This window comes from Oncorhynchus tshawytscha, linkage group LG27 (genome assembly GCF_018296145.1).
Source record: "Oncorhynchus tshawytscha isolate Ot180627B linkage group LG27, Otsh_v2.0, whole genome shotgun sequence".
NCBI classification, from domain to species: domain Eukaryota; kingdom Metazoa; phylum Chordata; class Actinopteri; order Salmoniformes; family Salmonidae; genus Oncorhynchus; species Oncorhynchus tshawytscha.
Window position 1 is genome coordinate 7,888,610 of NC_056455.1, and position 24,911 is coordinate 7,913,520.

Below are 24,911 nucleotides of genomic sequence, written 5' to 3' on the forward strand. Positions count from 1 at the left end.
GGTTGGAAAGTCAGAGCTCTAGAAAGAGGCCTGAATTCCCGATTTGGATGATTGATCAAATCGATTTTTCCCAGTCAGACCTAGCTTTTTTTTCGGATTTCCCAGTTGTTTTGAACGCACTTAGTCGGAAGTCTGAGATTTTCGAGTTCCCAGTTGGTTTGAACGCGGCACATGTCCCGGATATATGACGTTAGCAGCTGGACGTATGTGCATGCGACGTTGGACATTTTTGCCAAAGTGTATTTCCTCCGTTACAAAGACATTATGTGTAATCATGTTTTCATTATACTGTGTGAGTTGACAATTGGAATCCAGAAAGAACTGCAACTTGATTTAAAGTGCAATGGCTCAGCATGGATTTCTACTCCCTGTTTATATGCACCTTTTCCCGCTACAATGACATCGGATGACAAGTCACATATATGTGTCTTGATTGGTTTCTTGCAGCTGGAAGTAGTCCAAAGCGGAAGGGCTCTTTCCCCAAACAGCAACAACAAAGTTACAATGTATCAATTCGTTCAACAGATTGGCAGTTTCAGAATGTTGTCCATTGTTTTGTCAGGGGCTATTGAAGTTATATATATATATATATATATATATATATATACACACGTTTTATAATGGGAAGTAATGGACACCACAGTGCATTATTTTTGAATAAAGATATGCCTACATTATTATGACCATTTATGTATATACACACAGGTCTATGCAAAAGGCGATGATATTATGTATGTAATCTTTATTTATGCAACATCATTATGCCCTTTATCCTGCATGAAAGACAACACACAAAAAAAACTGTACAAAACAAATCGCAGGTAGGTTACGCTCCTGTCCGAAACTAGGCCTCACATGGCTCCAATGACAACTGGACAGCACAATAGCATATGCAGTAGGACTACCAATAAACTGCTATTGCATAGTGTCCTCCTTTATATCACAGTTATTTAAGGTTAATGTTTTGATATCCCATAGCCCAATGATATAGGCAGGGCCTAGGCTAAAGGGAGAAATTGGCTAGGCCTAATTCTATAGAATTCTAAATAATGGCAGAATATTGCCCAGATGAAAAATGCATGTAGGCTATACTTCGTCCAGGGTTATTATCAAATGTCATTATTTGTGTCCATGATAAAGAAGGCTAATGCTAAAAGAAGTGTTCACAGATAAAGGGGGAACGGTGGAGGGGAGGGCGAACTAGTGAGCGGAGATATAAGAGTTCGGGTTGTTGGCTGGGGCAGTTGTCGAGAGGTAGGCTATTGCAATTGTGTTACAAACCGAAAAAACGATGAAATCCACCGTCGCAGCTGCCGAAACAACGGTAGCATGGTAGCTTTGGACTGGGGTTTCCAAGACGAGCGCCGATATCTACACGTTACTGTAATTTTAACACCGAATTACTTATCCCCCTGATCGAGTCGGGTAAACCACCGTCCGAGATGGGGAAGGAGGTTAATGGTGTTTCGCGGAGCCGGTTTGAGGTGAGTTTATAATATATGCGATTGATAGATGACAATTATTTTTGATTGGTGTTATGGTGTTTGTTAAACTGCGTCCATGGTTGCGCACCGATGCAGCTTCCGCAGTCAATGTTTGGATTAGGGCAAACATGTTGTTTTCAAGTAACGACAACATCTTGATTTCTTCAACAGCCTACCAGAATGTACAATTATTAAATTGGATTATAGTTTAACAATTTGTTTTATAAAGCATTCATAGGTTAAGGCTGATTTTAACATTGTGGAGCCTATCCGAGCTTTCTCTTTGTGCCGTCAAAACAAAGACAATGGCACAAACACAGACTTTTAGGCTTCACACTGATACGACATTTCCCATCGTTTTTATAAACATAAAATGTGATATAATATTCGGGCCTACTTCATCCTACTGTGTGACTGAGTTATTTCACAGAGTTGGCGAATTGGAATGTTGTCTTTGATCTGCTATGGTTCTGTTGTGTGTAGACTCATGGCCGCTGCTGGTTGATTCTAATACAGATGGGCCATTCGCTCGGCCACGACTCGGCTAGTCCACCACCACACTCTGAATATCAACAGCAAATACAACAATATATATCTGTTTTTCAAATCATACAGGCTACAATTTCCCTATAGATGTTTACGTTGACAGAAGTCCCATGTTGTTTTTTATGCAAGCGATCGTTATTCAACGTTGTGGCAAAGTTTGTCCCTTTATACGCAGCGATAAAGAATGCACCAAATGTGAAATATTGCTTTGGATAAATACAGTCTCACTAACAAATGCCACTCGTGTGTGTGTTCACACCGTGACATTGGCCTGTCTACCATGAGCACTCTGTGTTGTTTAATCCTCATCTAGGCGGCGTAGGATTTGTGGTTTTATTTATTTTTAAAGTGCAACAGCTGACGACTCAGAAGATTCAGGCCGTACCGTCTGGCCTGACAAGCTGACATCTGCGGCAGATACGTGATCTGTAGTTTATTAGCCAATAACAATGGACTTTAACGGTTTGCAGAGTAGAATTGAAATTGTGTTGCATTTATAGGCAGGCCTATTCTTAGTCACACCCCTGTTTGTTTTTAATGGATCGACATATTGCATATTGTCAAGAGGCCTAGTGTTTGTACATTGAAACGCTACAGTTAGAGATAAACAATTGTGTGTTGTGCGTATTTAGTTTCCAAAGGGATGAGGTGTGTTGTCTTCAGAAATTCTTAGTGTGAATTAGTCAGTGAGCTCAGTTCATCTACCAGTACATGTACTGTAACCAAGGCAAGGCAACACATATCCCTTAAGTCTTGAGCATTTCCAACAGTTTTTTACAGACCAGAGACAAAAATGTTATAAGAGAATTTTAACCCATTGGCTTTGAATTGTGTCTTGTATTCTGAACATTCTATTTCAACGTTTTTTAGACCACACTGTCAGTTATTGAACTAATAGAAAGTCATTCATATCTAGATTTCATATTCAAAGGTTAGAGAACAGTGAACAATTTGTACATTTAACTTATAACTTATCATGATGGGAAAGGATCCAAGTTATTTGAAAACTTCCTAAATAGTATGAGTATGATTTAGCCTTATTTCAAACCATTTGATTTACAGTGCATTCGGAAAGTGTTCAAGACCTCTTGACTTTTTCCACATTTTGTTACGTTACAGCCTTATCCTAAAATGGATGAAATTATCTATCTATCTATCTATCTATCTATCTATCTATCTATCTATCTATCTATCTATATCAACAAACAATACCCAATAATGACAAAGTGAAAACAGGTTTTCAGAAATGTATTTATAATTTATTTATTTAATTCATTTATAAATCAGCAAAAACAGAAACCTTATTTACACACGTATTCAGGTCCTTTGCTATGTGCCTTGAAATTTAGCTCAGGAGCATCCTGTTTCCATTGATCATCCTTGATGTTTCTACAACTTGATTGGAGTCCACCTGTGGTAAATGAACATGATTTGGAAAGGCACACACCTGTCTATATAAGATATGCACTGTCAACTATGGGTGTCAGAGCAAAAACCAAGCCATGAGATAGAAGGAATTGTTCGTGGAGCGCCGAGGCAGGATTGTGTCGAGGCACAGATCTGGGGAAGGGTACCAAAACTTTTCTGGAGCATTGAAGGTCTCCAAGAACACGGTGGCCTCCATTCTTAAATGAAAGAAGTTTGGAACCACCAAGACTCTTCCTAGAGCTGGCCTCCAGGCCAAACTGAGCAATCCGGGGAGAAGGACATTGGTCAGGGAGGTGACCAAGAACACGATGGTCACTCTGACAGAGCTCCAGAGTTTGTCTGTGGAGATGGGAGAACCTTCCAGAAAGACAACCATCTCTGCAGCAATCCACCAATCAGGCCTTTATGGAAGCCACTCCTCATTAAAAGGCACATCCCTCTCTTGGAGTTTACCAAAAGGTATCTAAAGGACTTTCAGACCATGAGAAACAAGATTATCTGGTCTGATGAAACCAAGATTGAACTCTTTGGACTGAATGCCAAGTGTCATTTCTAGAGCAAACCTGGCACCATCCCTATGGTGAAGCAAGGTGGTGCCAGCATCATACTGTGGGGATGTTTTTCAGAGGCAGGGACTGAGACTAGTCAGGATTGAGGGAAAGATGAACTGCGCAAAGTACAGAGATCCTTGATGAAAACCTGCTCCAGAGCGCTCAGGACCTCAGACTGGGGTGAAGGTTCACCTTCCAACAGGACAACAACCTTATGTACACAGCCAACACAACGCAGGAGTGGCTTCGGGACAAGAATCTGAATGTTCTTGAGTTGCCCAGTCAGAGCCCACACTTTAACCCGATCGAACATCTCTGGAGAGACCTGAAAATAGCTGTGCAGCAACACTCCCCATCCAACTTGACAGAGCTTGAGAGGATCTGCAGAGAAGAATGGGAGAAACTCCCCAAATACAGGTGTGCCAAGCTTGTCACGTCATACCCAAGAAGACTCAAGGCTGTAATCACTGCCAAAGGTGCTTCAACAAAGTACTGAGTAAAGGATCTGAAAACGTTTTGCTTTGTCATGGGGTATTGTGTGGAGATTGAGGGGGGGAAACAATTTAATCCATTTTTTTTAGAATAAGGCTGTAATGTAACAAGATGTGGAGAAAGTCAAGGGGTCTGAATGCTTTCCGAATGCACTGTACAATAGGATATATCACATGGAAGAGTATTTACCATTTTAAGAAAAAGTACTTTGTAAAAATGTGTGACAACATACTCAAACCATAAGGGCAGTTCCATGGTAACGGAATTGCGTTGATTTTTCGCTTAAAATGTATGCCCAACAAAAAACATTGATTTCAAAGTTTAAGAAGCCTATGCACAAGGAATAGTTTTGAGAGCAATTTACACGGAACCTTTTACAATAACACATTTACTGGAAGAACTGTGCAGATGCAAAGTTTGATAACAGAATTTCAATAAAATCTCCCTGTGTCAACGTTTTCCAGAAACTCGAAACATCTGCTCCGAATTAAGATTCAACAATGTCTGCAGACAGACTGCGATGTCAGCTATGACCTGAGACATTGACTTTGAAACATCTCTTTTGATAATTAAACTACAGCAAGTGAAGTGGATTTACACCCGGTAACGGAATTGCGGTAACAGAATTTCGTCATGGGTCCCTGATCTGTACTACACAGAAAAGCATAATTATGGATATTCATATCATTCTCTTCATAGTGTTGTATCCTAAAATAGGTACACAAAAAGGTATAAATATGTAATGTCCTCCTCTGCATATTTGGGTATTATTCTACACACTGGCTATTATTTTAATGAGCTCTTCCCACAGACAAGACCAAATATGGTTGGACTGGACCAAATCAAAACCAATCATAGACCTCTGTTTCACAAGCTTGGACATTCAAAGTACAGTACAGCACAATAGAGCTCAGTGAAGGACAGAACAGTAGAGTTCGGTAGATTATAGTTTACCATTGTAGCCAATTCAATTTCAGAAAATCACTTAATAATGAATTAACAAAATGGATATCTGTAAAAACAGTAACTTATTGATAAGTCTACCTTTACTTGTTACTTATAGATATGTGGGTTTTTGGTAAAGGAATTTCAAGGCACAGGGCAATGTTTCTTAAACTTACACAAGGCAAAAAAGTTATACAAAACATGTTTATTAGTTGGCAGGGGTCTTTATTTCCTTAAGCATTGTTGTGTTTTTATGTATGTCTATTACCTTTTTTTTTAAAGACTTTTTCTGGTAGATGTTTTCTAAGACCCCTTTTCCATCTGTTTGGCCCAAAATCAAAGCCTTTACTCACTCTGAAATGTTTAGGATGGATTTTTTAAATGTATGTATGTATGCCTTAATTTCTCAAAAATATAGTCTTCGCTTTCATTTGACACCAGATTTGATATGCTCATACCACAAAGGAAAAACAACATAGCCTATACGCCCCAGACCATGAGCATCTGGTTATTTTGGAAATGGCCGTGGATTATTTGACCTGTTGAGTAGTTCTCTGAAAGGCAAGCTTGTCAGAGTGAATTTGCCCCAAAAGCGAAATGCCTGTCCTTTCCTGCTCCCTCAGTGTGGAAGTAAACAGGGATCATAGGACAGGCTTAATGTACTATTGACCCAGTATGTCTCCTGAATTTGTATTAGTTAACAGACAAATCATAGATTCACATTCAAAATATACATATATTGGAGGTCAGGCTAACAGCAGACTCATGTTGACTTTGTCAGAAATTTGCTCAAGTCTCTACAATGGATTAAGTATATTCCTGTTTATGCTTGATATCTTTGTCATCACATGGAACACCAGTATGGTTCAGCAATACTGCATTTGACAGGTCATATTCTGACTACAATACTCCTCCCATGAATAATTTTTAAAATAATAAATGCCATTTAGCAGACCAAAGTTATCCAAAGTGTCTTAGCGACAGGCCAACTAAGATATTTGTTCCACTAATTGGTGTTTTTGACCAATCACATCAATCTCTTTGCGTATCTTTTTCAGAGCTGATCTGATTGGTCGAAAGACAAAAAAAATCTGATTGTAATTGGCCTATCAGAATTGGGCTGCTTGTGTAAATGCAGCCTTAGTCATACAACCAATGTTGTATGGGTGGCCCCAGGAATCAAAGACGAATGCAATTGACTTACCCATTAAGTGCTTCATACTTGGACAAATGTAAGTTTGCTCCTAAATATGGGAACTCTGCAAACTAGAGTAGGATACTATTTTCCATGACATCATCTTTCAGTGTATCGAGGGACTGAATATCTCGTGGGTCCTAATTCTGTCTGTGGGTGTGTTAAAACACCTCCTCTGTCGTCACTGTTCAGACATTTACAATGTAAACATGGGAAGCAAGAAAACAGTGAGATGATCAGACAGGAAGGAAGCAAGTGACATTTCACACCGGGTTTGATTAGGAGGCAGAAAATGTCTCCTCTCAATCTCCACCGCACTCACTGTATCACCCCCTTTCTCCCATCAAGCTTTGACGTTGAACCTATCTACTGATGGTGATCGTTTATATGCTGGAGCTTTCCTTGGGGCGGGGCCAGAGAGAATAGAGGAAGTCTAGGCCAGTCCTGCTGTGAGCGACAGAGCCAGAGGAAGTTAACACGCTCTTCTTCATCTCTTCCTCACAGATGTTCTCAAACAGCGACGAGGCCGTCATCAATAAGAAGCTGCCCAAGGAGCTGTTGCTACGGTGAGCGAGGGTTTTCCAATGACTGGGCCGTATGTGCACACAGAATATACCATGCCACATGCTCAATGCCATCAGACATCTTAACCTGCCCAAAACACAGCCATGTACACTCATCTACCTGCTCCACACAACACAGCCACTGACAATTTGGGAGGTTACATCATGACACTTAGCCATGATCCACCTTAGAAACAAAGGGTGACTATACCGGGGCTCTAGTGGTTTGGTCAACATCACCGACCAACTGCCATCTGCCGCTCTCCCTCATGCGCCCCATCCCACTTGCCCCAATTTCCCCTCCCCCAATGCTAAAACTAATTAAACACAGATGGTCTGGGCTATAAAACATTCAAATCAATTAAGCAAAACAAAAAAAGTAAAAGCCCTTGAGCAAACAGAAAATGGAGGCCATAACTCAAGCCTGGGTCTCACCAGCAGAACGGTCTGGGATAGAGGTGCTGACGGTTGGGGGTGTGCTGAAGTTGCGGGGGGGCACAGACTGAGCTCTGATTTACTAGGGATTTTGGGTTAGGGGCAGGCTTGCCGAGGCCAATTGCAACATTATACTCACCCTATATCACACTGGGCTGCAGAGTGCAATGTGTTCCATATGAATCCATCACACATACATACCTATTCTTGAAGGGCATAGATGGCAAGGCAGTATTCACACCTTGACTTCTTCCACATTTTGTGTTACAACCTGAATTTAAAAATGGTTAACATTTCAATTTTTTTGGTTCAATGGCTTACACACAATACCCAATAATGCCGAAGTGGAATTGTTTATGGAAATGTTTACAAATTTAATAAAAATTAAAAGCTGGAATGTCTTGACTCAATAAGTATTCAACCCATTTGTTATGGCAAGCCTAAATAAGTTAAGGAGTTTAAAAAAATGTCTTAATCAGTGTCGTATGTTGTATGGACTCACTCTGTGTGCAATAATAGTTTTTGAATTACTACCTCATCTCTGTACCCCACACATACAGAAAATTGTAAGGTCCCTCAGTCGAGCAGTGAATTTCAAACACAGATTCAACCATAAAGACCAGAGACGTTTTCCAATGCCTCGCAAAGAAGGCTACCTATTGGTAGATGGGCGAAGAATTTAAAAGCATACCTTGAAAATCCATTTGAAATGTCCTCTGGACTGATGAAACAAAAATAGAACTGTTTGGCTATAATGACCATCGTGATGTTTAGAGGAAAAAGGGGGAGGCTTGCAAGCTTGCAAAGAACACCATCCCAACTGTGAAGCAACATCATTTTGTGGGGGTGCTTTGCTGCAGGAGGGACTGGTGCACTTCACAAAATTGATGGCGTCATGAGGAAGGGGAATAATGTGAATATATTGAAGCAACATCAAGACATCAGTCAAAGTTAAAGCTTAGTCACAAATGTCTTCCAAATGGACAATGACCCCAAGCATACTTCCAAAGTTGTGGCAAAATGGCTTAAGGACAACAAAGTCAAGGTATTGGAGTGGCCATCACAAAGCCCAGACCTCAATCCTATAGAAAATTTGTGGGCAGAACTGAAAAGGCGTGTGTGAGCAAGGAGGCCTACAAACCTGACTCTGTTACACCAGCTCTGTCAGGAGGAATGGGTCAAAATTCACCCAACTTATTCTGGGAATGTGGGTCATAAATTGAAATGAATCATTCTTACTATTATTCTGACATTTCACATTCTTAAAATAAAGTGGTGATCCTAACTGACCTAAAAACAGGGAATTTGTACTAGGATTAAATGTCAGGAATTGTGGAAAAAAAATGTATTTGGCTAAGGTGTATGTTAACTGACAACTTCAACTGTACATGCAGTACCAGTCAAAAGTTGACACACCTACTCATTCCCGGGTTTTTCTTTAATTTTTACTATTTTCTACATTGTAGAATAATAGCGAAGACATCAAAACTATGAAATAACACATATAGAAACAAAAAAACTGTTAACGCTTGTTTATTTTGTGTTATTGGCTTGTTTATTCCATGTGTAACTGTTGTTGTCTGTTTTGCTTTATCTTGGACAGGTCGCAGTTGTAAATGAGAACTTGTTCTCAACTAGCCTACCTGGTTGAATAAAGGTGAAAAAAAAAAAGTTTAAAAACAAAACAACATTTTTGAGATTCTTTAAAGTAGCCACCCATTGCCTTGATGACAGCTTTGCACACTCTTGGCATTCTCTCAACCAGCTTCATGAGGTAGTCACCTGGAATGCATTTAAATTATCAGGTGTGCCTTGTTAATTTGTGGAATTTCTTTCCTTAATGCGTTTGAGCCAATCAGTTGTGTTGTGACAAGGTAGGGGTGCTATACAGCAGATAGCCCTATTTGGTAAAAGACTAAGTCCGCTTTATGGCAAGAACAGCTCAAATGAACAAAGAGAAACGACAGTCTTCATTACTTTTAAGATATGAAGGTCAGTCAATGTGGAACATTTCAAGAACTTTGAGAGTTTCTTCATGTGCAGTCGCCAAAAACCATCAAGCGCTATGACGAAACCGGCTCTCATTAGGACCGCCACAGGAAAGGAAGACCCAGAGTTACCTCTGCTGCAGAAGATAAGTTCATTAGAGTTACCAGCATCAGAAAATGCAGCCCAAATAAATGCTTTACAGAGTTCAAGTAACAGACACATCTCATCATCAACTGTTCAGAAGAGACGGCATGAATCAGGCTTTCATGGTTGAATTGCTGCAAAGAAATCACTACTAAAGGACACCAATATTATTATTATTATTATTAAGAGCCTTTCTTGGGCCAAGAAACACAAGCAAAGGACATTAGACCAGTGGAAATCTGTTCTTTGGTCTGAGTCCAAATTTGAGATTTTTGGTACCAACCGCTGTGTCTTTGTGAGACACCGAGTAGGAGAACGGATGATCTCTGCGTGTATGGTTCCCACCGTGATGCATGGAGGAGGAGTTGTGTGGATGCTTTGCTGGTGACACTGCCAGTGATTTATTTAGAATTCAAGGCACACTTAACCAGCATGGCTACCACAGCATTCTGCAGTGATACGCCATCCCATCTGGTTTGCGCTTAGTCCCACTATCATTTGTTTTTCAACAGGACAATGACCCACTATCTCCAGGCTGTGTAAGGGCTATTTGACCAAGAAGGAGAGTGATGTAGTGCTGCATCAGATGACCTGGTCTCCACAATCACCTGACCTCATCCCAATTGGGATGGTTTGGGATGCATTGGACCGCATAATGAAGGAAAAGCAGCCAACAAGTGCTCAGCATATGTGGGAAGTCCTTCAAGACTGTTGGAAAAGCATTCCAGGTGAAGCTGGTTGAGGGAATGCCAAGAGTGTGCAAAACTGTCATCAAGGCAAAGGGTGGCTACTTTGAAGAATCTAAAATGAAAGTGTTAGTTACTACATGATTCCATATGTTATCTTATAGTTTTGATGTCTTCACTATTGTTCTACAATGTAGAAAATAGTTCAAACAAAGAAGAAACCTTGAATGAGTAGGTGTGTCCAAACTTTTGACTGGTATTGTACACACACACACTGAGTATACCAAACATTAGGAACACCTTAATATTTAGTTGCACCCCCGTTTTCGCCCTCAGAACAGCCTCAATTCGTCGGGGCATGGACTCTACAGTTGTGGCCAAAAGTTTTGAGAATTACACAAATATAATTTTCACAAAGTCTGCTGCTTCAGTGTCTTTAGATATTTTTTGTCAGATGTTACTATGGAATACTGAAGTATAATTACAAGCATTTCATAAGTGTCAAAGGCTTTTATTGACAATTACATGAAGTTGATGCAAAGAGTCCAAATTTGCAGTGTTGACCCTTCTTTTTCAAGACCTCTGCAATCTGCCCTGGAATGCTGTCAATTAACTTCTGTGCCACATCCTGACTGATGGCATTCTTGCATAATCAATGCTTGGAGTTTGTCAGAATTTGTGGGGTTTTATTTGTCCACCCGCCTCTTGAGGATTGACCACAAGTTCTCAATGGGATTAAGGTCTGGGGAGTTTCCTCGCCATGGAACCAAAATACCAATGTTTTGTTCCCCGACCCACTTAGTTATCACTTTTGCCTTATGACAAGGTGCTCCATCATGCTGGAAAAGGCATTGTTTGTCACCAAACTGTTCCTGGATGGTTGAGAGAAGTTGCTTTCGGAGGAAGTGTTGGTACTATTCTTTATTCATGGCTGTGTTCTTAGGCAAAATTGCGAGTGAGACCAGTCCCTTGGCTGAGAAGCAACCCCACACATGAATGGTCTCAGGATGCTTTACTGTTGGCATGACACAGGACTGATGGTAGCGCTCACCTTGTCTTCTCCAGACAAGCTTGTTTCCGGATGCCCCAAACAGTCGGAAAAGGGATTAATCCGAGAAAATGACTTTAACCGTGTCCAATCCCTGTTACCTTTTGCAGAATATCAGTCTGTCCCTGATGTTTTTTGACACCAGGCCATCCTCCAAAAGTCTTTGCCTCACTGTGCGTGCAGATGCACTCACACCTGCCTGCTGCCATTCCCGAGCAAGCTCTGTACTGGTGGTGCCCCGATCCCGCAGCTGAATCAACTTTAGGAGACGGTCCTGGCGCTTGCTGGACTTTCTTGGGCGCCCTGAAGCCTTCTTCACAACAATTGAACCGCTCTCCTTGAAGTTCTTGATGATGCGATAAATGGTTGATTTAGGTGCAATCTTACTGGCAGCAATATCCTTGTCTGTGAAGCCCTTTTTGTGCAAAGCAATGATGACTGCACATGTTTCCTTGCAGGTAACCATGATCAACAGAGGAAGAACAATGATTCCAAGCACCACCCTCCTTTTGAAGCTTCCAGTCTGTTATTCGAACTCCATCAGCATGACAGAGTGATCTCCAGCCTAGTCCTCCTCAACACTCACACCTATGTTAACGAGAGAATCACTGACATGATGTCAGCTGGTCCTTTTGTGGCAGGGCTGAAATGCAGTGGAAATGTTTTTTTGGGATTCAGTTAATTTGCATGGAAAAGAGGGACTTTGCAATTAATTGCAATTCATCTGATCACTCTTCATAACATTCTGTAGTATATGCAAATTGCCATCATACAAACTGAGGCAGCAGACTTTGTGAAAATTAATATTTGTATCATTCTCAATACTTTTGGCCACAACTGTACAAGGTATCGAAAGCGTTCCACAGCGATGCTGGCCCATGTTGACTCCAGTCCACAGTTGTCAAGTTGGCTGGATGTCCTTTGGGTGGTGGACCATTGTTGATACACACAGGAAACTGTTGAGCGTGAAAAACCCAGCATCGTTTACAGTTCTCGACACAAACCGGTGCTCCTGGCACCTACTGCCGTACTCTGTTCAAAGGCACCTACCTTTTTTGTCTTGCCCATACACCCTCTGAATGGCACACATTCTCAGTTGTCTCAAATCCTTCTTTAACCTGTCTCCTCCCCTTCATCTACACTGATTTGAAGTGGCTTTAACGAGTGACAAATGAGGGATCATAGCTTTCACCTGGATTCACATGGTTAGTCTGTCATGGAAAGAGGTGTTTTTAACATTTTGTGTGTGTTAATGCCCCACAACACAATCTCGCTCTGCAAATGTAAACATTTATCTAGCCATCAAGCACAATAACCATAGTAAAGTTAACATAAAGTCACCCATACAATAACACAATCATAAGTGTCATGCTCATCAAACAAAGTGGCATACATAGCAGAGTTCTATATGTAATTATAGGGTAGAACAGGGATTCTGGGTAGAGCCTTGTATACATAGAGGGCTCTGGTTCTGGGTACCAGGGGTTCTGAACCATCCCTGTCTGTGTTCCAGAATCTTCTCCTTTCTGGATGTGGTGACACTCTGTCGCTGTGCCCAGGTCTCACGGGTGAGTTTGTTTCTGAAGTGTGTATTTGGTTCAGTGTAAGTGTGTGTGTGTAATTGTGTGTTGGACAGAATAGTGAAACCAGTGAAGTTGACCTTGTGCCCCTCTCTCCCTCAGTCGTGGAATGTGCTCGCCCTGGACGGCAGTAATTGGCAGAGAATTGACCTTTTCGACTTTCAGAGAGATATTGAGGTCAGGAAGTCTCGCATAAACCTTCTTTTTCCTCACCTCTTCTCTCTCCTATCATCTCCATCTCATCCTCACCTGCCATTGATTTTTTTTTTTATCTGTCTGTCTTGCCATCTTTTATGGAAACAAAGTGGATATTCATGGCTTTGACCTTTATAAACACAAACAACTTTGACATTAAACCCACATACCGTGATTATCTAAGATTGAATTCAGGACCTTAGCAGTTGGTTGTCTACCAAAGGAAAGTTTTAATGGACTACTATTGATGTTGTGCGTTCACCACAATCAATGCCATGCACTGTATGTCAGTCTATTGACCATGTCACTGTATAGATGACAACAGATGACCATTTAAAGGCATTTGAAATGTATGACTGATGTATTCACACGTGACAAGGTTAGTACATTGCCATAATCAACGATGAACGACCTGAATGCTAGGTCAAGTATAATCATGTTTGCCAGACTTGAGTGCCATATGAAGACAGACACTCAACAGGCTCTGTGAAATGGGTTCAAGTCAAGCAGTCAGTGTTTACAAAGATGGTTAAGTTTAGCCTAAACAGGCAAACTCCCACCCTATGCTCCTGCTACATGTGTTTTTGCATGCATGTGAAAGTGAAGATGATCTGGGGATGTGAATCTGGTTTGTGAGAGGTGTTTGTTTGTGTCCGTGTGTTGCAGGGGCGAGTGGTGGAGAACATTTCGAAACGATGTGGGGGATTCCTGAGGAAGTTGAGTCTGAGGGGCTGTCTGGGGGTGGGGGACAGCGCTCTGAGGTGAGGACTGACTGGGAATCTAGCCTAGACTAGGAACTCTTGGCACTGAGGAGGGTGAGGGGAGGAGATTGATTGTGGGAGCTGGAGGGCAAGTACACACACTCCAGTGCAAATATGTCTGTTGCTGTTTGTTTTTCAACAGAACCTTCTCCCAGAACTGCAGGAATATTGAGCTGCTTAGTTTGAATGGCTGCACCAAGATTACTGACAGGTATTTGCAGACATTTATGCCTTGTTATGTTTGTCTAGTTTAATTATGTTTCACTAATGTACTAAAGTGTTACATTATTATACATGTAAGCCTCTTGTCTCTTTCTCTCCCATGCAGCACATGTAATAGCCTCAGTAAGTTCTGTCCCAAGCTCAAGCATTTGGACCTCGCGTCCTGTACCTCAATCACCAACCTGTCACTCAAAGCACTTAGGTGAGGGGTCTCTCTTTCTCCCTCTCTCGTGCACACACACTCATACTGTCAGCATTCCTGGAAAAACCTTGTCACTCACCTTTTGGTGATTGGATTGTAGTCATCCCTCTTCATGCTCCGTGACAGTTTGTTGACTCTAGGACTAATATAAGCCATTCAAAATATCCTGGGACTTTTTTGAGATACAAGGTTTTTCCAGGACTCCGACAATGCTCACTCTCTCACACACACACACACCGGGGAGTCTCCTCAGCAGGAGCAGATGGTTGCATCTGTTGTGCAGGCGTAGGGTGAACAGGTAATTCCGCTATTCAGGGGATGTGCATAAATTTGGGGGCACATTTGTTGTTGTTTTGCCGTCTTTTTATCTAATATCTGTGCCGGGGTCTGACCCATTTTCTTCCCCTGCAGCGAGGGCTGTCCTCTTTTAGAGCAGCTCAACATCTCGTGGTGTGACCAGGTGACTAAGGATGGCATCCAGGCTTTGGTACGATGCTGTCCCGGACTCAAAGGCCTTTTCCTCAAGGGCTGCACACAGGTAGGGCCAGGGCAAAGGGCAACAAACGGGTCCGCTAGAGATGGAACCATTAAAAAGCACAAGGTCTCTACCTCGGCCTAAGAAAGGTGCATTAACAGAAGAAGAGACTGGATGTGTGAGAGGTATTCAGACACCCTTGGGAGGTGAAAGGAACAAACGGATCGCGTATGATTAGTATTGTAGCCAGGAGGATGAAGCGTTAAGATATAGGTAAACTGAATGGCTGACTGAGGGGAGAGGGGCTTAGCTAGTCTAGATATGAGACCAGGGCTAATGTTTGTATTGCACGCAGTGTTATGGGGATGGTAGATCCAAACAGCAGGTAGGGCATTTAGTTGCAGGAGGGGGTTAGCTAGCTACCTCATTGGTGGGGTTACCTTGGTGCACTGCTAATGGGATTTCAAATGACTCTCTCTCTGTCTCTCTGGCTCTCTCTCTCTCTCTCTCTGCCTCTTTCTGCTTCTTTCCGTCTCCACATATTAACTAGTTGGAGGATGAAGCACTGAAGCACATTGGTGCACACTGTCCAGAGCTGGTCACTCTCAACTTACAGACATGTTCGGTAAGCAAGCAACTCTTTCAGTGTTTAGGTCACATAACAGCAAAAACTTGCTTGATATTTCAGCACCCATCATGTTTGGGGCTGAATGCTTTGTTGTGGTGGGTTGGGAGCTAGTAACTCCTGAATAGGCTTGTCATTGAGAAATGATGAATCTCTAATAGCTGTTGTGGCCATCCATATGGAAGGTAAATGAGTCATGTCCTGCCTCTGCTGTTTTTTTGTGGACTTTTTTGTGTACAAGGCTGCTCAGTCAGTCTGCATCCTGCCCTGCAGTAGAGGGACTGATGTGGACTGAGGCCTGCCCTGCCATCTAACCTACATAACGAATAGCGTGTGAAATCCACCCAGACAACACATTTGTTTCTCTGGCATCCTCTTTATCGGTGTCTCCAAATTCCCTTCCTGTTATGTCTACACCCCAAATGCCCCTCCCTCCCTCCCTCCCTCCCTCCCTCCCTCCCTCCCTCCCTCCCTCCCTCCCTCCCTCCCTCCCTCCCTCCCTCCCTCCCTCCCTCCCTCCCTCCCTCCCTCCCTCCCTCCCTCCCTCCCTCCCTCCCTCCCTCCCTCCCTCCCTCCCTCCCTCCCTCCCTCATTCCTTGTCTCCTTCTCAATGTCTCCCATCTTTCAACAGCTCCCTCTTCTTTTGCCAGACTCACCTCGTTTTTGTCCTCTCTCTCTCTCTTTTTTTACACCTGTGCTTTCTCTGTGTTGTTCCCCCTCGCAACTTTCTGCAATCTTGTAAGATCAGAACTATAGAGGGAAAAGAGATGAAAATATATCACAAAACAAGATATGATTCTCATTCACCGTTCTGAGGTGGATATTCATATCCTACGGCACCAGTTATGGTAATATTATGTTAATTTTGATAATGGTGTTATATCTGTTTGATGCTGTGGAAGTTCTGTTAGTGACCCGTGCCTGTTTCCCTCTGAGCAGCAGATCACAGACGAAGGTCTCATTACTATATGCCGGGGCTGTCACCATCTGCAGTCGCTGTGTGTCTCAGGTTGTGCCAACATCACAGACGCCATCCTCCACGCCTTGGGACTGAACTGCCCGCGCCTCAGGTTGGTACTCCCTCTGCTCCTATTCTACCTCCTCACCCTGAACTTTGCTCCAACCCCTCCACACTGGTCTAAGGTGTGTGTGTCCCCCCACCAAGCCCACCTCATCCAACCCACATCCACGCTACCCCCACCCATCCCTGCTTCTATCCATTGTTCACTCCAAATACCACCAGAAACCCCATACAACCCTTCATACATTAACGACTCAAATACACCCGCTCTCCTTTCTGGTTAGTGCCCAAGTTAACCCATCTTGTATTTCCTCAGACACGTCAATACATAGCAGTTCCCCCGACAATAACAGTATGTCCTTTCTCCTTTCAGAATATTAGAGGTGGCTCGCTGCTCTCAGCTCACAGATGTGGGCTTCACTACACTGGCAAGGGTGAGTGTGGAAACTGATTCAGGTCACACACACCTCTGACATACACTACCGTTAAAATGTTTGGGGTCACCTAGACATTTCCTTGTTTTTAAAAGAAAATCATTCTTTTTTTTGTCCATTTAAAATAACATCAAATTGATCAGAAATACAGTGTAGACATTGTTAATGTTGTAAATGACTATTTTAGCTGGAAACAGCTGATTTCTTATGGAATATCTACATAGGTGTACAGCGGCCCATTATCAGCAACCATCACTCCTGTGTTCCAATGGCACGTTGTGTTAGCTAATCCAAGTTTATAATTTTAAAAGGTTAATTGATCATTAGAAAACCCTTTTGCAATCATGTTAGCACAGCTCAAAACTGTTCTGATTGAAGAAGCAATAAAACTGGCCTTCTTTAGACGAGTTGAGTATCTGGAGCATCAGCATTTGTGGGTTCGATTACAGGCTCAAAATGGCCAGAAACAAAGAACTTTCTTCTGAAACTCGTCAGTAAATTCTTGTTTTGAGAAATGAAGGCTATTCCATGTGAGAAATTGCCAAGAAACTGAAGATCTCGTACAACGCTGTGTACTTCTCCCTTCACAGAACAGAGCAAACTGTCTCTAAGCAGAATAGAAAGAGTGGGAGGCCCCAGTGCACAACTGAGCAAGAGGACAAGTACATTAGTGTCTAGTTTGAGAAACCTCAAGTCCTCAACTTGCAGCTTCATTAAATAGTACCCGCAAATCACCAGTCTCAACGTCAACAGTGAAGAGGCAACTCCGGGTTGCTGGTCTTGTGTCTGTGTTCTTTTGCCCATCTTAATCTTTTCTCTTTATAGGCCAGTCTGAGATATGGCTTTTTCTTTGTAACGCTACCTAGAAGGCCAGCAAACTTTTAAACAGTAGTGTATATGTGTTGTCTTCGTGTTAATTTTTATTTTTTTTATGGCAGAATTGTCATGAGCTGGAAAAGATGGACCTGGAAGAGTGTGTGCAGGTGAGCTAGCCTGCGCAACACGCACGTTCCCACACACACTAACATACACTGTAGCACCATCCACCAGAAGGATACGTTTGTTTATGTCTCTCCCCAGATCACGGACGGCACACTTATCCAGTTGTCCATCCACTGCCCTCGTCTGCAAGTTCTGGTGAGCACTAGCTAATGGCTTCTATCCTAGGAGCTTGTCTCAAACATGCTTTGTTCAATCTAAGGAACCTCTTGAAATTCTACGAAATACATTTCAGAAGAACTTGTTTCTTAGATAATCCACAGTCTCATGGTGTTAATAACAAAAGACACCCAGTGTGTCGGGTGGCAGTAGTATTGCTGTTCTAAACTGTTCCCTTGTTGTTGTTGTGATCTCTCTCTCAGAGCCTGTCTCACTGTGAGCTGATTACTGATGATGGCATCAGACATCTGGGCAGCGGGCCCTGTGCCCACGACCGGCTGGAGGTGATAGAGCTGGACAACTGCCCCCTGATCACGGACGCCTCGCTGGAGCACCTGAAGACCTGCCACAGCCTGGACCGCATCGAGCTCTACGACTGCCAGCAGATCACCCGCGCAGGCATTAAGAGACTAAGGGTAGACACTGGTGCTACAGCGTACATTGCTGCTTATGCGTTGTGCACAGACACCCAGACTCGCATAGATTACAGTAGAGGAATTAACATTTCTTAGATGCGGTTGTATTGACCCTTACACCAACACTTGTCTTTTTATCTCTTTCTCTCCTCCTCTCCAGACCCATCTACCTAACATCAAAGTGCACGCGTATTTCGCCCCAGTCACCCCACCCCCCTCGGTCGGGGGGAGTCGCCAGAGATTCTGTCGTTGCTGTATCCTGCTATGATGTGAAGACTGCGCCCCCACCCCCCCCTCAGCCCAAAATCTGCCCTTCCACCCAACCTGGCTCGGCCTGGTCCGATCCGGGCTCCAGGTATACATGCTGGTGTGTCCCCCCTGATTGGAGCCGCAGAGAGAGGGAGAGAGCCCAACCACCACAGGGTCTGGGAAGAACCTTCCCCACGACGTTCCCAAACCCACTCACAACAGCCTTTGTCAAACACACAAATAAACACACACCCACCCACACACACATCACCACAGATGAGCGTCAGTACATTCCCTGCTGTCCCCAGGCCCATGTGCTAAAGACCACCCAGCATTACAGGGAGGATTACATAATAGAACCACTGCTGTTTACAGATTAGGCTCTCGATACACTGTATGGACTACATGAAACTAGGGCTCACTGGATACAAGGTTCCCTATGGACTAGTATGACCTTTTACTGAAGGATCAGGAAGATAGGTTTGGATCAGAAACTCACATCCAATGTGTGTCTGGGTGTTGGGAGGATAACCAGAAACATGGCTAGATCTATGAGGATATTGGTTTGGTAGGAATGCCCTCAGAATCTTTCAACGACTGACAAGCTACCTCTAGACATAACTGCTCTTTGTTAGCCTCTGGTTCCAGACTGCCCACTCCAAACATATAGCTATGCCAGTTTTTTATTTATTACAAAAGACCGGTTTCCATTGGCACTTTGAAGTCATACCAGGTTGGACTGGCCTTGGTGGGCAAACTGAAATTGCGTTTCCGCTGCCTCCAAATAGAATAAATGATGTCATGTTGCTAGGTAGTCAATATGTGACTGCAGCTGGCTTCGCTAATGTTGCTAACTGGCAAGATGTTGACGAAGTTAAAGCATTGTGAGGGTGAATTTAAATAACTAACCCATACTCCTGTCAGTGCTAGCCATACTCGGAGCCATGTATTTAGCTTGCTAACTAGCCAAACGGTTAGCGTCGCCATTCGCAATTAGCTAACCAAGCAACCGGTTTAATATGATGCAACTACGACCTGGCCAGCTACAATTCCTGCTAGCTCACTTTAGCTAGCTACAGTAGCTTGTTTTAACTCTGAAATGCTAGCTAATAATGGTAGCTATCATTTTAGGGCTGACTGTTGTCATAAAGGTTTGTGTAGTGCAAAGATATATGGATCCAGCTGTGGTGGTAATTCGTGTCATGTCTAACTACTGCATTACTCCTTGTCCATGTGCTAGCTGTCAGCTCGCACACCCAGATGAGCTAGCTAAACGTTGGCAGCACCCAGCAGTGATTTTTTTTTAAAAATATTTAAAATATTTTTTTAAACTGCGTTACCAGCCCGACCAGTTGTGAAACTGGGCTGCGCTGGCTCGAATTTGGGAATTCCATTCGAAACAGCTCTAATTTTAAGTGCTAGTGGAAAAGGGTGTCTTTCTGGTGTCTTCTACAGCCATTAAACTGCCCCCCACACACACACACACACACACACACACACACACACACACACACACACACCCTCTCTCACAAACATAGTGTAGATGCAGTAGGTGGTAGTTCTTATCTAGACTCAAAGTAGCTGCAGCTTAATGCAGGCCTGCTAGGGGATATGCTGAGTTTATGAGCAAAATGATGACAGAGTCTCTGACTCACCTAATAGTTTACTGCCACATGACTACACACCAGTTGAACATGCACACACACACACACACACAGCTCAATACCCTTTCCCCCTTCCCCTTTCTCTGTTACAATCAGAAGCTTCATTGTACAAAAAAAAGGAGAATGGTGAATATTTTTCTAAAAGGACACCAATTGAGACTTACACGTGGGGACTTGAGAAGATGCCAAATGTTGCATGTAACAATTCTAGTTTTTTAAATGTAATATATGTAAGTACTGTGGAAATCCAGCCCCGCAGCCAGCTAAACCACACCACAGACCATGGTGTGAAGGAGAGATTTAGATCAATGGGTCTCGCACTATGAACTATGTTAAGCCAAACACGTACTACACGTGTGTGTGTGTGTGTGTGTGTGTGTGTGTGTGTGTGTGTGTGTGTGTGTGTGTGTGTGTGTGTGTGTGTGTGTGTGTGTGTGTGTGTGTGTGTGTGTGTGTGTGTGTGTGTGTGTGTGTGTGTGTGTGTGAATGTTCCAGGGCTATGGGGAGTAGTTTGGACAGTGAACCATTTTGGAGACATAATAAACCAGGCCCCTGCAAGCTAGTCTTAACAACAGCAAAATATAGAATACAGACACAAACTCATAAAATAAAAAAGATTGACGTCACTGTGAGTTTGCGATGCCAGACAGACCAGGAGGACTGAAAGAAAAAGCCAACCAAAAACAAAGTATCTGTATTTTCATTTTGTTGCTTTTAGTCTTTTTTTTCCCTTGTTGATGAACATTCTTGATGAATGCGAGCTGGCGAACCACACATGGGTAGGAGGAGATGCCCAGTGTTGCTCGCGGGCACCGGGATCTGGTCCGTGACAGTGATGCCCCTTCAACTCCCATGAGGCCTTGCAGGGGAGAGGGTGCCATTGGCGTTGACCCTGCCACCAGCGCAACACCCCCTCTTTCTGCCTGGAACCAGTGACATGAGAGGAGGAGGGGCCGCTGGGATTGGATAGGAACAAGGAAGTTGTTTAGAATCTTGACCTGGAGTGAGCTGAGCACACAACACTGGCCTGCTGACAGATGTTGGAGTGCAGGGGTATGTGTCCCAAAACGCCACGACTACCACCTTATGAAAAGACTTTGACCCCTGTTCATGAGTATCAAAGCCTTTCATCTGGATCCTTCCTCCTCTCCCACACTTTAACCTTCTCTGTTTTCTGTCTCTCCTCTTCGATTCTCTCTGTTCTGTTTTTCTTTTTGTAGTTGTCTTTGTTTTAGACTTTTTCTGTTCAAGTTGGTGACTTCTACATCTCCTTCTCACCCCTCGCCACTCTCTTTTCTGTTTGGTGTGTTTCGGGTAGGGGCTGTTTTTGTTGTTGTTTTGCATTCAGTCATGAGTTCAGTGTTTTCCCAAGTTAAGTTTGAGCCCTCTTGCAGTCCTTGGTTTTTGGTCTTATGCGGTTTGTGTTCTATTACGAGTTCTTGTTACCTAATGTCCAGAGTGTAGCCTTTTTTCAGGTGGAAGGGTTGGACACAGTGCAATTTGTAAAATAAGTTAATGATGAGTCGATGAGGATGAACCGGTGTCCATTGTATGTATAATGGATGTTATACAACGTATTGAATGTGTTTCCATGAAGGTGTTGTCTGGGAACGTGGGGGGGGGGGCCTAGGTTGTGTGCTGATGTAGCAGAAACAGATTCCTCTCCTGATGTGCTTTCCCTTTACTTGTTATGCCTTGCTTTGGGGATCCCCTAACACCATGATGCAGCCCAGCCCACTGTAGAAACAAAACAGAGTTGGTACGCCCAATATAAATGTTTTAATGTTCCCTAAAAATGCATATTTCCTTCTAAGATTCAAACAAACCAACAGGCAAAACATTTAATGATGATTATTTTCTATTTTGTGATTTGTCAGCCAGGGGTAGAAGTGGGAGGGGGATAATGCAAACTGAGATGAATCTAGTCTGATCTGTTTTGTTGAATGTGGGTTTATGGGGGATTAGAGAACATCCAGGAGCCAAGATGGCAGAGATGCATAATGTACTCTCGTACTACTCACCCTCTGGCTACGTGCAACTGTGCTTCCACTGCTCTGTACGGTCTGAAGTTACTGGAAGGAAAGTCATGGTGAAGCCTGGATCCAGAACACCTGTTTGCCCTCTTCACACATAGTTGCTGAGTCACAGGCACCACTTCTACTCGCTTAGTCATACACAGACACACTGAGACACACACGGTACGCACTGACCATTTGCACTGCCATGGTCCTCTCTGAATCATAACTCAGGTGAGAGCGAAGGTATGCAGAGTAGACATGCAAGCCTACACATACACACTATTGACAGCACAGACAACAGGCAAATTCAGACTTGAGCGGTACCTTTTAGAATGTATTCAGTATACATGAGAACATGTCCATACTGGGTTCTCATGAACTACACACACTACCCTGTAGAGTGTCAAGACGAAACACATGCAAAACAATTATACTGCTTCATTCCACTTTTTTTCCCCCAGCAGTTTACATGAAAGATGACAGATTACTGAATTCTGGATCGGTCCACACAGTCCCTATGACTAGGCTGTGTGTTGGAGGGGGTAGGGGAGGATGGATGGCTGCGTGAACAAGATGGTGGATCTAAAGTGTGTCCTTGGTAGTTTGACACCCGGGGATTACTTTACTTTTTTTATTTTTTTTTATTTACTTTACACAATGACTGTAGTTCATATAAATTAATGTCCATCTTTTTTTCTTTTTTTTTTCTTTTTTTTACAATTAACTGATTATAAATAAATATGTATGTATGAATAAATATATAACTATATATTATTAAGATTTGCCTGTTTGTTTATTTCTGTAATTGCAGTATGTTGAAGAGTTCATTAATTTTGCTCTGAAATTTTTCCTGGCCTGACTAGGAAAAACTCTTGGCCCCAATTATAGGCTATATATAGGGACTAGAGTTTTTCCTGGTCAGGTAGTCTCCATTATATTGTAATAGTCCTACATGTTTTCCTGTTACTGTATGTAATGCATGTTGTCCTAACCTTAGCGCAACACTAGAGGGCAGCAATAAGCTACTTTCCCCCAAAAAAGTCTGAGAAACCCAACCCTGAGGATTGTGCAGGGTTGGAAGAAGCAGACTGGAACTACGTTACGAGTAGTTAAATGCTCTTTTACTTAATTGATCCACTTTGTAGCTAAATTTAATTCAAACATGTATGTGACCCAAGTCTTCATACTAATGGTGTGTGGGTATCTGATGTCAGTGACGAAATCTCAGAAGAATGATCCTGTTCATTCAATCTGCCCCATTGGGAGTAACCACACTTCTACCCGTCCTACAGTGCCATGACGACCAGCGACTTAGCTTGTGATGTTGTTGGGCTCATAGTGCCACATGGGGGCCATTTTGGCTCCAGTTGTCCCCCTGCTGCTCGAGATATTGTGTTCCTCCTTCCCTCTGGCATGGAGTGGCTTGTTTTTGCCTCCCATCTTGTCATTGGGGGGACCTTATTTTTAGCTGGCTTGCAGACACCTGGGGTATTAGTCTGCGAGTGCACAGGAGAGTAGGCAGATTGAAAATCGTATGAATGTTCATTGTGGGTGTATTGTTTTCTCCACACAAAGCAATTGACTAATAAGAATGGCTAAGTTTGTAGTCAAGACTCACTCGGGTAATTGGTCACACTTGTGCCATTCAGGATAATGACATTCTGCACACACTTTAGAGACTAATGTGGCATATGCTTAAATATGACCCATGTGAGCGTCGACAAACAATGCGCACACACATGGCTCCCCTAAACGCACATGCAGGAGATCAAACTGCAGCCCCAGTGTTATATCAGGAAGCGTGTTCCATTGCTCTCTGCGTCTGCACAAACCGCCATGCAGCTGGCACTTGCTGCTGACGTGCTGGAGAAAACTAGGAATAATGTATTTGAATATGATTACTGAGGCTGGGGTAACACAATAATAATGTCACTCTCCTTGGCTTCCTTTTCTCCTCTCTTGCTCTCTCTCTCCCCCTCGCTCTCTCTCCTCTCTCTCCCTCTCTCCTCCATTAAATGGCTTCTGACAGCTTAGCCCAAACTTTGATGAAGGGCTTAGGTGGAATAATGGAATGCATATAATTACAGTATTTCTATGTCTGTATGTATGCATTCCATTATTCCACCTAAGCCCTTCATCAAAGTTTGGGCTAAGTGTAGCTCTCTCTGATGTTGTGGCAGACTGCTACCAGCTCTGTGTTTGCGCGCGTGCGCACACACACACACACAGGCTCTCCATCACTCTTTCACCTATGTGAAAGTAGAAGAGTTTGTCCCTGATTGTCCCTGTCAGTGAGTCCACAGTTGAACAAATGACCAATCAATGGAAAACAACAGATGAATGTGATGGGCTCAAAGACTAAGGAAAATGTTTGTAACCACAGCC

The 24,911-nt window shown here is 43.0% G+C and overlaps 1 protein-coding gene across 1 annotated transcript; it reads left to right on the top strand.

The window, feature by feature from the left end:
• The first annotated feature begins 1,178 nt into the window (after positions 1-1,178).
• LOC112236130 (F-box/LRR-repeat protein 20) lies at positions 1,179-22,329 on the top strand. Its single transcript, XM_024404706.2, has 15 exons — positions 1,179-1,484; positions 7,146-7,207; positions 13,020-13,074; positions 13,189-13,263; positions 13,948-14,042; positions 14,185-14,253; positions 14,371-14,466; positions 14,878-15,004; positions 15,492-15,566; positions 16,506-16,636; positions 16,961-17,021; positions 17,960-18,004; positions 18,102-18,158; positions 18,383-18,595; positions 18,756-22,329. The coding sequence occupies exons 1-15, from the start codon at positions 1,443-1,445 to the stop codon at positions 18,861-18,863; spliced, it is 1,311 nt and encodes a 436-aa protein (XP_024260474.1). The 5' UTR covers positions 1,179-1,442; the 3' UTR covers positions 18,864-22,329.
• The last annotated feature ends 2,582 nt before the right edge of the window (positions 22,330-24,911 follow it).